Raw genomic sequence first — 12,428 nt, 5'->3', positions numbered from 1 at the left:
GGAGGAAATAAACAAAGGGCAAGATGGTAATGGGCAGAGCACCTCTGCAGTGCATCTTCTGAGGAACAATGGTGGCCTCAGGCCCCATTGTGTGGGCTTGCTAATCGGCCTCCCTCTCCAGCTCTTGTTCAGAAGCCTCAGGACTTCTTCCTTCCTCAATGCCTGTCCCTGGGGAAGCTTTCCTGAATGAACGGTACTTTGTATCCATTTATTTTCAATAATTGAGAGGCAAAGGAACGGATTCACTGGATTCTGATGAGAAGCAGTTGCTGTGGACTTGGGGTGACCCCCAAACCAGTGAGAAGTTACTAAATTAATCTGTGATTTTTTATTTTTCCTAACCCGTGCTTCAAATCATATCAGGACTCCTCTAGGATTTGGTTCCACAGATGTTTATTGAGTTACTGAGCAGTAACTGTAGTCGTGAAAGATGGGGTTTCTGCTGAGCACTAGTGACTCACATCTGTAATCCTAGTTACCCAGAAGGCTAAGATCTGAGGATTGTGGTTCGAAGCCAGCCTAGCCAGGAAAGTGCATGAGATACTCATCTCCAGTTAACCACCAAAAAGCTGGACATGGAGCTGTGGCTCAAGTGGTAGAACATTAGCCTTGAATGGAAAATAAACCAACCTAAAAAACAGCATACAGGCCCTGAGTTCAAGTCCCAGTGGCAGCATGGTGGTGGTGGGGGGGATGTTTTTGAAATGAGTTTTCCATGAAAGTCTGGGAAGCATTCTACTTCAGAGTGGGTAATCTGTCCTTTGACCCAATGGTTGTGCAGAAATCAAAGAGCGGCCCCTCTGAGTGTCTGTCATGTCTGCTTTATCTACTGCATTTGCTTTGAGGATTTTTCTCCATGAAGGTAGTCCATCCCCCAGCCTGTGTTGGAATCCTTTGTGTCCTGACCCCAGACACCCGGCATTGCTGGCATTGCGTTGGTATCAATGGCCCATGTTCACTGATGGGGGGGCACTGTGCTCAGCCTCCTTAAAGACAGCAGCTGTCAATAATCCCCACAGCACCCCAAGAAAGTGGGGGGAACAGAGGTAATTAGGTAAGAGCCTAATTACGTCTGAACGCATTTCCATGAGGACAAATGTGTCTTTGGCTTTCTGTAGCCAAGCGGCATCTCTGCAGCACTTCTTCTTGTCAGTGATGGAGCAGGACCCATGGCTAGTCTAAGCATGTCTTTTGCAAACCTCTGTGGACCACGTAGGGTAGGCATGATGCTTAGTGGCTTTCCTTTTTTTGAATGGGCAGCGAGAGTTAGTGGCTATCACACTTACGCTGGTTAGAACCCAGGGCCAAAGGTGATGCTGAACAGAGAGAACAGAGCTTGGGGACACTTGAGGAGTATGCTCCTCTGCTAGGATGCTGGATGGAAACGCAGAGAAGGCCGGACAGTGAGCAGGACAGCACAACTCCTATTGGATTCGGGGCTGTCACTCTGTCATAGATCCATATAGAGCATGCTCAGACACAGATGTCCAGTTGGTTGGGGGCAGTATCAGGAGGCAGACAGGGCAGTGGTCTGGACCATCTAAGAACTTCCAAGTCTCTCTTCTGTAGTGAGGATGGAAGGCAGGTTGAACGTAAATCAGGAAAAGAGTGTCCATGGTAAACAGGGTAGCCTAGGACCGCAGGGCTAGCTTCTCTAAATAGGAGTGACAGTAACGTAAGAAAAGCCATGGGTGGGGGTTGCGCTCTCTTTCTCAGCGCTTGGGAGGCTAGGACAGGAGGATTGAAGGTCCAAGGTCAGCTTGGGCTGCACAGTGAGACCCTGCGTTAAATAATACTAATAATAGCAGCTGGGCACGCTCAGCAGCAGACAGGAACCATAGCTCCTTTCCTACCCCCAGAATTCTCCCTAGAATCCTCCCTTGGATGTAATATTTATTAAGAATCTATCAAGCGGCTAGTTGTGTGTTACCAACCACTACTAATATAAATAAAGCTAGCCAGGCATCGGTGGCTCAGGCCTGAGATCTGAAGCTGAGATCTGAGAATCATGTTCTGAAATCAGTCCAGCCAGGAAAGTCCATGAGACTCATCTCCAATTAATCAATTTAAAAAAAAAAAAAAAAAAACAGCCAGAAGTGGAGCTGTGGCTAAAGTGGTAGAGTACCATTGATAAGTGAACAAGCTAAGGGACAGTTTTAAGGCCCTGAATTCAAACCCTAGTATCAGAACATATCTGTCTGTCTGTCATCTATTTATCTATTTATATCTTTGAAGTTAGATATAGCTAGATATAGATACATCATCAATACCAAGCCCCTGCTAGGTTGAAGAGAAGCAATTAGAAAATGAGAGACAAATGCCAGTATTTGGGGTATCTACTAAACACCAGTCGTGCAATGGCTAGGCCTTGTCTCGACTCCCCACAGAATCCAGAAGTTCTTTCATTACCTTCCATTTTACAGATGTGCACACTGATGTCCTGAGTCTGAAGAGCATGTCCAGAATGGAATCCCTGGGTTGAAGAGCTCAGTTGAGGCTCATGACTGTGTGGCTGTGAGCTGCCTCCCTTCTTTCTGGCTTTATAGAGGAGGGTTTTGCTCAAGTATTACATTAGCAGGTTCAGGGATCCTGGTCATTCAAAGCATTTTCAGTTCCGAAACTGCCCTTTTCTGGGGAGGCTCTGAAGGAGAAACAGATGGAGTCTGTGGGTATATGCATACAACACACACACACAGACACACACAAACACACACACACACACACACACACACACACACACACACACACACACACACACACACACAGATAAACTTTGACACGCTGGAGGCCACCCTTGAAGTACCCTTAGGGCTTTGGGGAAATCTTTCCTTAGGTTGGGAAAGATGATGGCGTGGTCCCTGGCTGTGTTGAGTGGGCCGAGCCTGCCCTCTGCTGGGGATGTTGGGGAAGTACCTCTGCTTTGAAGTTGCGCCCTGCTGTGCTTAGAACCAGCAGTGTGTTTATGTCCCAGGGGGCTGGATGCCCAGCAAGCTTTGGCAGCTAGATCTTGTTAGAAAAATTAGACTGTGGCATTTTGTTCCTGAAGGAATCTGATAATTGTGAGCAACGTCGGGATTGCTGGGCAAGGGAAGCTGAGAGGAGGTGGTTGGGAAGGAAGACTTTGAAGTCAGGAAGATAGGAGCTGAGCTCTTCCTGAATCCCCAGGGTGGGTGGGGGCATTCATCGCCTCTGCTGAGCCTCAGTTTTCCCCATCTGTAAAGAAAAATCTCTTTCCTGGAGCTCTCGAGAGGATAAGGGAGACAATGAACGTAAAGTAGCCAGCGCCAGCAGAAACCAAACACCTTCCATAAATGAGTGACTGTCATAACTAATGAATGCGCTTCTTTCTCAAGCACCTTACCTTGTGTTGCCTTTGTCTGGGATGCCACTGTAAACTAAAAGTCATTTGTGCTGGTCATCTGTTCCAGGGCCGCTTCAGCATCAACCTGTATGGAACAGGTCTGTCCCTAACCGACTCTGCCAGATGGGTGTCCCAAGGGAATTACGCCGTCTCTGACATCAAGAAGTCACCGGTAAGGTGGTTGAGTGGTTAGGGACTGGGGGTTGTGTTCCTGTGCCTGTCTCTCTTACACACACAGACACAGACACACACACACACACACACACACACACACACACACACACACACACACACACACACACACACACACACACACACACACACACACACACACACACACACACACACACACACACACACACCCCTCCCTGCAGGGGTGGTGCTAAAGGAACGCATGTGTCAAACCATCCTGCAATCCAGGGTGAAGTGTTTAGATGTGTGGTGTGCCAAGGCTTACTTTACCTTTCTGGTGAGTTCTGTTGTGAAGTCTCAGTGTTGCAGACAGCCATACCTGGGAGATGACATCAGGACAGGTCTGTCACTTGGGAGGGGCTGGGCTCAGATAGCTTGCATCTGGTCCCCAAGCGACTCACTAGTGAACCCAGAGAACAGGATGAGGTGGGTTTCTTTGAGAGCAATTAGAATTCCTGACGGCTAGGTGATCTTTCTGGGCAATTAGAGAAATGTGTGGCCTCCCTCCCTGCAGGCACATTAGCCTGTCCTCCAGAGGTTTTAAACCTAGATGACTAGGGTCCTCTCTCTCTCTCAGATTAAAGGGAACTGAAACCCTGGGGAGTAAAACACCAGCCTGAGTAGACTCTCACCACCAACACCACCCTGGGCAGAAACTGAGGCTGTCCTTCTGTCTTGAGTCTGCACAACATGGGGACAGAGCTTGATTCATGGATGCATAGGTGTCCCCTCAGTCACCAGCCCTGCTGTGTCTGACCCCGCAGATATATGCATAGAAGAGGAAAACTGTGGTTATCATTCCCAAATAGAATTGTTAGATAAAAGACAAGAAAGTACACAATTTGAAGTTCAAATAAACAGTGCAGGATTCTTCACTATGTCCTATAGGTTGCATGCAACATGCTTGTATTTTTTAGGATTGCTTGTTTTTATCCAAATTTCAAATTTAACCTGGCAGCTTATACTTTTAGTTGCTGAAAGTGGCAACTCTATAAAAAAAAAAAACACACACCTTTTTTTTTCTACCTAGTTAAAATGGGGATCTTAAGTAGCAGCTCAATCTCCCCCCTCACCCCAAATTTATTGGAGGAAAATGTCCAGTTAGGATAGGAAGTTGCTAGTGTGGGGATTTGAACTCAAGGTTTCACATTTGCTTGGCTTCTGCTTTACTACTTGAGCCATATCCCCAGCCCGGCTTTTTGTTGGTTACTTTGGAAGTCGTCTCAGAGATTTTTCTGCTCAGGTTGACTTTTAACCTTGATCCTCCAGATCTCAGCCTTCTGAGTAGCTAGGATTACAGTGCAAGCCACCAAGCACCCAGCTCCATGTCTTGTTTCCTAAACGCCTTTTCTGTGTAGAGAATTTTGACTGAAAAACAAAATTAATATAATTTTATCATGCATAGCATGTTTTGAAATGTTCATTATGTTTCAATAACCCAGAAGAACAAAAAAAGATTAGCAGGCTGAAACGTGTTGGTAGGAAACATCAACATAGCTGTGTCACATACACTGCAGTTCTGTTAGCCAAATGTCAATCAACCCTGCACTTGTCAGCCCAGATGCTAAAAACAACTCAAGCCTGGAGCGCCACCTGCTGGAGACAGTGGCAACTGCACTGACTGTGCCCACCCTGGGACGGGTTCTGGCAGCTGTTTTGTTCTTGACCTTGCTGTTCTGTAACAGCCCTGAGAGCCTGGGCTCAGAGAGTTCATCTCAGGGCCCGGCGAGCAAACCCAGACACTGGGATTGCCCAGCTCCTGGCAGCCTGCGGCCCGGGTCTGGTTTACATGGTGGTCCACAGAGCAGCGCCCCCTGAGGACGCTGTGGGAAATCGCACCTCTTCCGCACAGCCTGCGCTAGAGGCTGGGTCAAAGTGTGCAGGAAGGAAACCGGTGGAAGCTTTCTCCTGTGCCTCGGCATCTCCAGCCAGCCTCGTTAAAACACTCAAAGGCTTGCATACTCTCTCTTGGCTTTTTCCAATGCTCACCCCTGGCACTTTACTCGCTTGCGCCACACCTCCAGTCCAGCTTTTTGCTAGTTATTTTGGAGAGATGGAGTCTGGGGAGTGGGGTCCAAGTTATATAGTGTAAGGCTGAGGCCAGGCGTCAGCAACCTTTTTTTAGTGAAAGACCAAAGGGTAAATATTTTAGATTTGGGGGAGCAAAAGAAAACTGATAATGTCACATATGCATTCATATAAAAGACGGGTGGGCCAATACACATTGAGTGCATTCAGTGTGAAAATGGGATCAGGTAACTTGAGATGGTTGGGATTGGGAGGTGTGGGTGAGAAATGATGGAAGGGGTGACATGAATCTCAACATGCATTGTGCTCGTAAGCTGATTTGTTGAATTGAAGCCCTTTTGGGCGAGTGCTTAAAGATAATACAAAAGCATTAAAAATTAAGGATAGGGCTGGGAAGATGGCTTCATGGTAGAGTGCTTGCCTAGCATGCATGAAACCCTAGGTTCTATTCCGCATACCACATACACAGCAAAAGCTCAAAGTGACCCTGTTGCCCAAGTGGTAGAGTGCTAGCCTTGAGCAAAAAGAAGCTCAGAGACAATGCCAGGCCCTGAGTTCAAGCTCTAGGACCAGCAAAGAGGAAAAAAAAAAGAATAATTAAAAGGAGAAAAGAATGGGCAAAAAAATTTAAATTCAAAATACTAAAACTTTTACTTTTGTAAGTTAATACTAAATAGGCGATTCATTGTAATATTTACAACTTACATATAATGCATGTTGATCAAATTCACCTCCATCTATCTTACAGAGTAAATTTTTTGAATGCAAATCTACCAGTTAAAAAGGGGGGAGGAGTATTAACAGAGGAAAAATATTTTGTTCAACATTTTCTATTATCAGACATTAATTGTGAAGAAATGCCATCCATTAGTGCGGATCTGAAATGAGATTTTGTTTCATGTTGCTAAGTTTCTTCCTATATTCATTAAGATTGCTGAACCCAGATAGCTGTCCACAAGGATGTAACTTTAATTGAGCATGCTCATAACTTGGCAAGCATTTATAGAATTCTATTAGCATTTGTTTCTCTTGATATTTGCCTTCCAGTCTGTGATTACATTGCAAATTAATCACTTGAAATGGAAGCTTCTCAATTGAACATCCTTGTTAAATAGATCTTCAAATACAAAATCCCTTCCTGCTTAAATAAGTGAAAATACAATAAGGAACTGCCACTTATATACAGAAAATCAGCTACTGTAAGCTCATGTGGTAGAGAGAGGTAGCTGCTTGGTTTAACTTCCGGAAACACAGGAAGTGTGAAAGCATGCTGGCATCAATTGTGATTTCAACAGTGTCCATTTTATTGGAAAGAGTTTACTACATTACAAACTCCGCCTCCACGGGCTGGTTTGCTTTGGATTGCTCGGCTCAATTCATTAAGAAGAAGCAACAGCAGCAAATCAGTAGCAAAGCTAATGTTCACTTATGGTGATTGGAAACAGCTCTTATTTTTAAAAAAAATTGTAATCTTAGTCTTGAGCTCAAAAAAAAAAATTAGACCAGGTACCGGTGGCTCACATCTGTCATCTTAGCTACTCAGGAGGCTGAGACCTGAGGATCACAATTCAAAGCCAGTCTGTGCAGGAAAGTCTGTGAGACTCTTATCTCCAGTTAACAACCAGAAAACCATAAGTGGCGCTGTGGCTCAAGTGGTAAGGCACTTGCCTTGAGCTGAAGAGCGCAGGGACAGCGCCCAGGCCCAGAGTTCAAGCTCTACAATCAAAAAAAAAAAAAAAAAAAAGTTTACTACCGCTTAGCTACTGAATTGCCTTGTGGTAGGATGAAGCAAGGAATTCAAATTGTCCTCCTCACAAGGCAATTTTGAAATTGGTGAGGATTCAATCCATGATAGGCAATCAAACCCATCAAGCACCCGACTGGAACTAGAACTCCCTGTACATTGGAGATCTTCCTCCAAGTTCTTCCTAGTGGAAAATAGCCAGGACTAACCTGAGACTTCGAATCACTTACAGTGGAGCAAGCGTCATTCTTCTCCACTCAACACCTGGCAGGTTCTGCTGAGTATGAGTATGAGGTGTGGGCTTCATTTCAGTTCAGAAGGCTGGCCTCCTGTGTGCAAAACTAATTTCTTCCACAGCCAGCACACATCTGGCAGGCAAGCAATCTATGACGATGTGGTCTCTTGGCAGGACGGGACCCGAGTCATAGGGAAATGTGGTGGTTACTGTGGAAAATGCACTCCATCCTCTGGTACTGGCCTGGAGGTTCGAGTTCTATAGCCAAGGTAAGTATTTCTATGTCCGTCTGCCCATCGTATAATTATTTTTCTGTGGCCTAATTGGGTTTCCTGTGAAAAACATCTTGAAGCTGACCTGTTCCTGTGATGGTTTTTATCCACAGACTCATCTATCTTCACAAGATGGAAGCTACCTGTCCTCACTCTGGGGCATGAGGGTCCTAGGTCTTATATATCCAATTGCTCTCTGTTGCCTATTGAAAATGCAGCCTAGTGTGATCTATCTCTAGAGATCCTTCTGCATTAGCAGTCCAGTAGATCCAGGCTCTGAATTTTTCATACAGGGAAGAGTGTGTGTGTGTGTGTGTGTGTGTGTGTGTGTGTGTGTGTGTGTGTGTGTGTGTGTGTGTGTGTGTGTGTGTGTGTGTGTGCATGCCAGTACTTGGACTTGAACTCAAGTCATGAGCACTGTCCCCTAGCTTTTTTTTAGTCAAGGCTGGTGTTCTCCTACTTGAACCACCTCCACTTCTTGCTTATTTTTACTGGTTATTAAATGGAGATAAGAATTCTTATAGACTTTCATGTGCCTGGGCTGGCTTCAAACTTTGATCCTCAGACATCAGCCTGTTGGGTGATTACAGGTATCCAGCCCAATACAGGGAATTCTGATGCAGGGGGACTCACAGATCTCGTTTTGATAAATATACCTAGGAATTTAATAATAACAACAACAGTAATAATAACAATGACATTTACTGATCCCCTGTTTGCCATGTTAAGCAATTTACATGCATGATTTTCTTTTTGAATCTTTACCAAAAAGATTAGAATCTGCACTTTAATAAACCCCATCAGAACATCTCCATTGACATTTGGCAGTGGCTGGTCTCACTACATTAGTCCAGCAAGTGCTCCCTCTGCTGGACACTGAGCTGAATTGGTTGTCTTTTCTTCTTTTGGTCTCTTCACATACAAGGGAGAAGGGCTCACCATTAAATCTTTTTTTTTTTTTTTTTGGTCGGTTGTGGGACTTGAACTCTGGGCTTGAATGCTGTCCCTGAGCTCTTCAGCTCAAGGTTAGCACTCTTCCACTTGAGCCACAGTGCCACTTTCAGTTTTCTGAATGGTTTATTGGAGATAAGAGACTCACAAACTTTCCTGCCTGGGCTGGCTTTGAACCTGATCCTCAGATCTCAGCCTCCTGAGTAGCTAGGATTACAGGTGTGAGCCGCTGGCGTCCAACACCATTATATCTTTTATTATCAGTCCATCCATTACCCTGTACAGGTCTTTAAGATCCAGAGACAACAGTGCCTATTTGAGATGTGTATGTTCATACTTTAATGTGTAATTAAACATCTGGCTACAGAATTATGTTCTCAAAGTAGTAGTATTTCTGCAGTGAGGAGTAAAGGGAATATAGATAATATGTTGAATAACTGAAATTTCTAAGTAGTGTCTTAAGTTTAGGGGTGGATGGATACAGAGGCTCAAACAGTTATCCGTCATTAATCATCGGTAGTGATGGCTTTTAACTTGTTACATCCTCAGGGAAAGTGTCTCCCCAAATTATGTTCCCAGGCAGTGCTAGGAGAAAATTTATATATATATATATATATATATATATATATATATATATATATATTCCTTATAACTAATGGTTGAAATAAATACTCTTAGCATGCAGCATTCATTCTAAAAAATAACTCTGGCTCTGACTGGCTGCTCGTGAGCCAATCACAGTATACATGGCACTTGAGGTAGGGAATCCATGTAAAGTTAAATGATAGCTTCAGTTAGAAGAGGGACTGTCTCCAAAGGACTAAAAGAGATTTATTAGAATAAAGAAGATAGGCACAGGGTAGGCAAGATTCAGCAGGTATCACCCAATTATTATTTTATTTGAATTTTTTGTTTGATTAACATCTTTAATTACTTTTCCTTGGAAGGGTTAAAGCAGAGCCATTTCTTTATCGTGCCAGCTGAAGGTGACCTGCTTGACATTTGGTTATATTTTATATCCAATAAGATACGTTTTGTATATGTTCTATTGTTATTCTAATACATGATACCATACATAACATATATCAGTACATGTATGTAGTATGTACACCCATACAATATACATATTTTATCTGCATAGTGTCGATGGTAGGAAAATTATGCTGTGCATATTATTTTAAATGCATAATATATATTATAAAAAGCTTGGAAAGCAATATACCAATACTTGAGTATTTGAATATTATCTCAGAGAAGGCAATTTCATCCTAGTAATTTTTTATTCTTCATTACTTTCCTGCAACTTCCAGGTCACTAGAGCAAAAATAAAAACAGTAACACTTCTTAAATCCAAAGAAAATCATGTGTTTCTTAACTCTACATGAAAAAATCACTGTTCTACCTATTCTTGACTTAGGGCATTTGAGACAGAAGACTTACATTTCCTGATTTCTTTATTTCAGATGCTCTGAAGAGGAAGACATTCTGGGATGGATGAAGGATAGTAAAGCAATACCTCCACCTTAAATTAGAGTGTGTGCGTGCATGTGTGTGCGTGTGTATACCTGTATACATGTGTATGTGAGTGTGTGGATGTATGTATATAGACATATGTATATAGATATGTATATAGATATATAAATATATATACAGGTTGAGCATCCCTGATTTGAAAACCTGAAATTGGAAATGTTCTAACTTCTGAAACTTTTGATCGCCAGTGTGACCCCTGACCTAGAAAAATTCCTCACCAAGACCCGGCTTCATGCACAACCATTATTTAAATGCCTATGCACCATGACCTTGTACACACAGCAGTGTGTAGAAGGTGCATCTGAAACAGAAGTGATATTTCGTGTGTAGCCTTTGAGTTTCATTCCCCAAAAATCTTATCGTGTGTATTCAGCTACTACCACATTCTGTACAACTCTGGAATGGGAAACACAACCACACCAAATATTCTAAATGAGGGCTTACTCAACCTGTGGAATATCCTAATGATGTAAAGTTTAATATTTATGTCTGAAATTATTTATTGTGATGTAATATTTTTTGTACGTAAAATGATTTTATTGTGACTGCCTTTGCTTCCCGGGGCTCCTGCAGTCCGACCGCTGCATTTTACGTACCCTACATTCTATGTCCTTCCGGGACAAAGGTGACTTGCATCACGGTACACTCTTTTTTACTTCGTAGCTGTAAATGTGTTCCTGTTACCTTTTTTTAAAAAAAAAAAATTGTGATTTGTTTTTGTCTTTGTTTTTTAAAACAACCTAGCCATCATCAAGGTGCTATGAGAGTCCCATAAGGGTAGTTATTGGCAACTGTAGGAAAATGATCATTAGCCAATAAGTGGTATCACAGACTGTGCCAGCTATTCCTTATATGAAGTATTCCGTGTCACATGATCTCTGGGAAAAACAAGAACAAAAAGTGTGCTGCCTTGGTGCTACTATTGTATTTTTTTAAGTGATCTTCAGGCTCCGAAATGGAAACATTGTTACTAAAAGGGAGGATGGAAGGACAGCTTCGAATGGAAGTGTCACTTGGAGAGAATAAGAGCAGCTGTGGGCCCTGATTTCTGGACATGTTTTCTTTGGAAAAGGGTTGGACTTGGTTGTCGTCGCCGTTGTTGATATGCTTTGCTTCTACCCATGGTGCCTTGGTCTTCTGCAACCCCCACCAGCATGACACTGGGACAGTGAGGGTCTCTCACTGTCTCGCCCATGAACTCAGGACGGAGGAGGCGCCGTCCGGGATTGGCCATCGGGCTTTCTCGGCACACCACAGGAGTTCTGGAAGAGAATCAGCATCATCCGGGTCATGGGGAAAAGTGGCCAATGACAGAACTTCTCTCCACACTCCGGCCGTGAGCCCAGTGCCCTGCGGGTTTCATGATGTCATGTGAAAAGTGAGCTGTGGGGTCGAAGACACCTTCCACGAATGCACTCGAGTCTCTCCAGGCTTCTGTGAATCCACTTTCTGTCACTTCTTTCCAAACTGGAAGTGCTGACGTGCCCTTCCAAGCTGACTTGAAGGGACGGATGCTGGCACCAGTGGGCCATGCAGGGCACTCAACCTGAGAATCCTCCCGCACTTCCCAAACCAAAGAGATTAGGAAAACCTGGCGGGACTTGCCCCCTCCATGCAGAGTGCTCCAAGAAAAGGTATATTCCATATATGAATAAGCATTACTCTCCACTATTAATTAATTAACACATTGTGAAAGTATATTATAAATAAATACCATGACCACATCCAAACCACGTACGTGTCACATGGTTTCTAGACTTAGTGCAGGTTGGAATAAGAGTGTCCCACAGCCCAGTGCCAGTGGCTCATGCCTGTAATCCGAGCTACTCAGGAGGCTGAGATCTGAGGATCATGGTACAAAGCCAGCCCCAGCAGGAAAGCTTGTGAGACTCTTAACACCAATGAACTCCCCAAAAGCCAGAAGTGGAGCTGTGGCTCCAGTGGCAGAGCACTAGCCTTGAGCACAGAATTTCAGGGACAGTGCTCAGGTCCTGAGTTCAAGCCCCAGGACCAGCATAAAACAAAACAACAAAAAAAAAACCTCCAGGTATTTAAGTTTTAGTTTATGAGATTGATAAGAAATGTAGATTTTTCTTAACCTTTGCCTATCAG

At 43.8% G+C, this 12,428-nt stretch overlaps 1 protein-coding gene across 3 annotated transcripts in view; it reads left to right on the top strand.

Moving 5' to 3' along the window:
- Positions 1-12,046, top strand: part of Adamts9 (ADAM metallopeptidase with thrombospondin type 1 motif 9) — a 149,293-nt gene extending 137,247 nt beyond the window's left edge. For all 3 annotated transcript variants that reach the window (XM_070018891.1, XM_070018892.1, XM_070018890.1), the window contains 3 exons: positions 3,429-3,533; positions 7,735-7,829; positions 10,247-12,046. In XM_070018891.1, the coding sequence (XP_069874992.1) occupies positions 3,429-3,533; positions 7,735-7,824 (195 nt within the window). In that variant the 3' untranslated portion in view covers positions 7,825-7,829; positions 10,247-12,046. The remainder of the gene's footprint in view (positions 1-3,428; positions 3,534-7,734; positions 7,830-10,246) is intronic.
- Positions 12,047-12,428: the final 382 nt, after the last annotated feature.

Source organism: Dipodomys merriami, unplaced genomic scaffold (genome assembly GCF_024711535.1).
Source record: "Dipodomys merriami isolate MVZ:Mamm:240054 unplaced genomic scaffold, mDipMer1.0.p SCAF_13, whole genome shotgun sequence".
NCBI lineage: Eukaryota > Metazoa > Chordata > Mammalia > Rodentia > Heteromyidae > Dipodomys > Dipodomys merriami.
The sequence above is the reverse complement of the archived record's forward strand: the minus strand, read 5'-3'. Positions and strand labels throughout refer to the sequence as shown.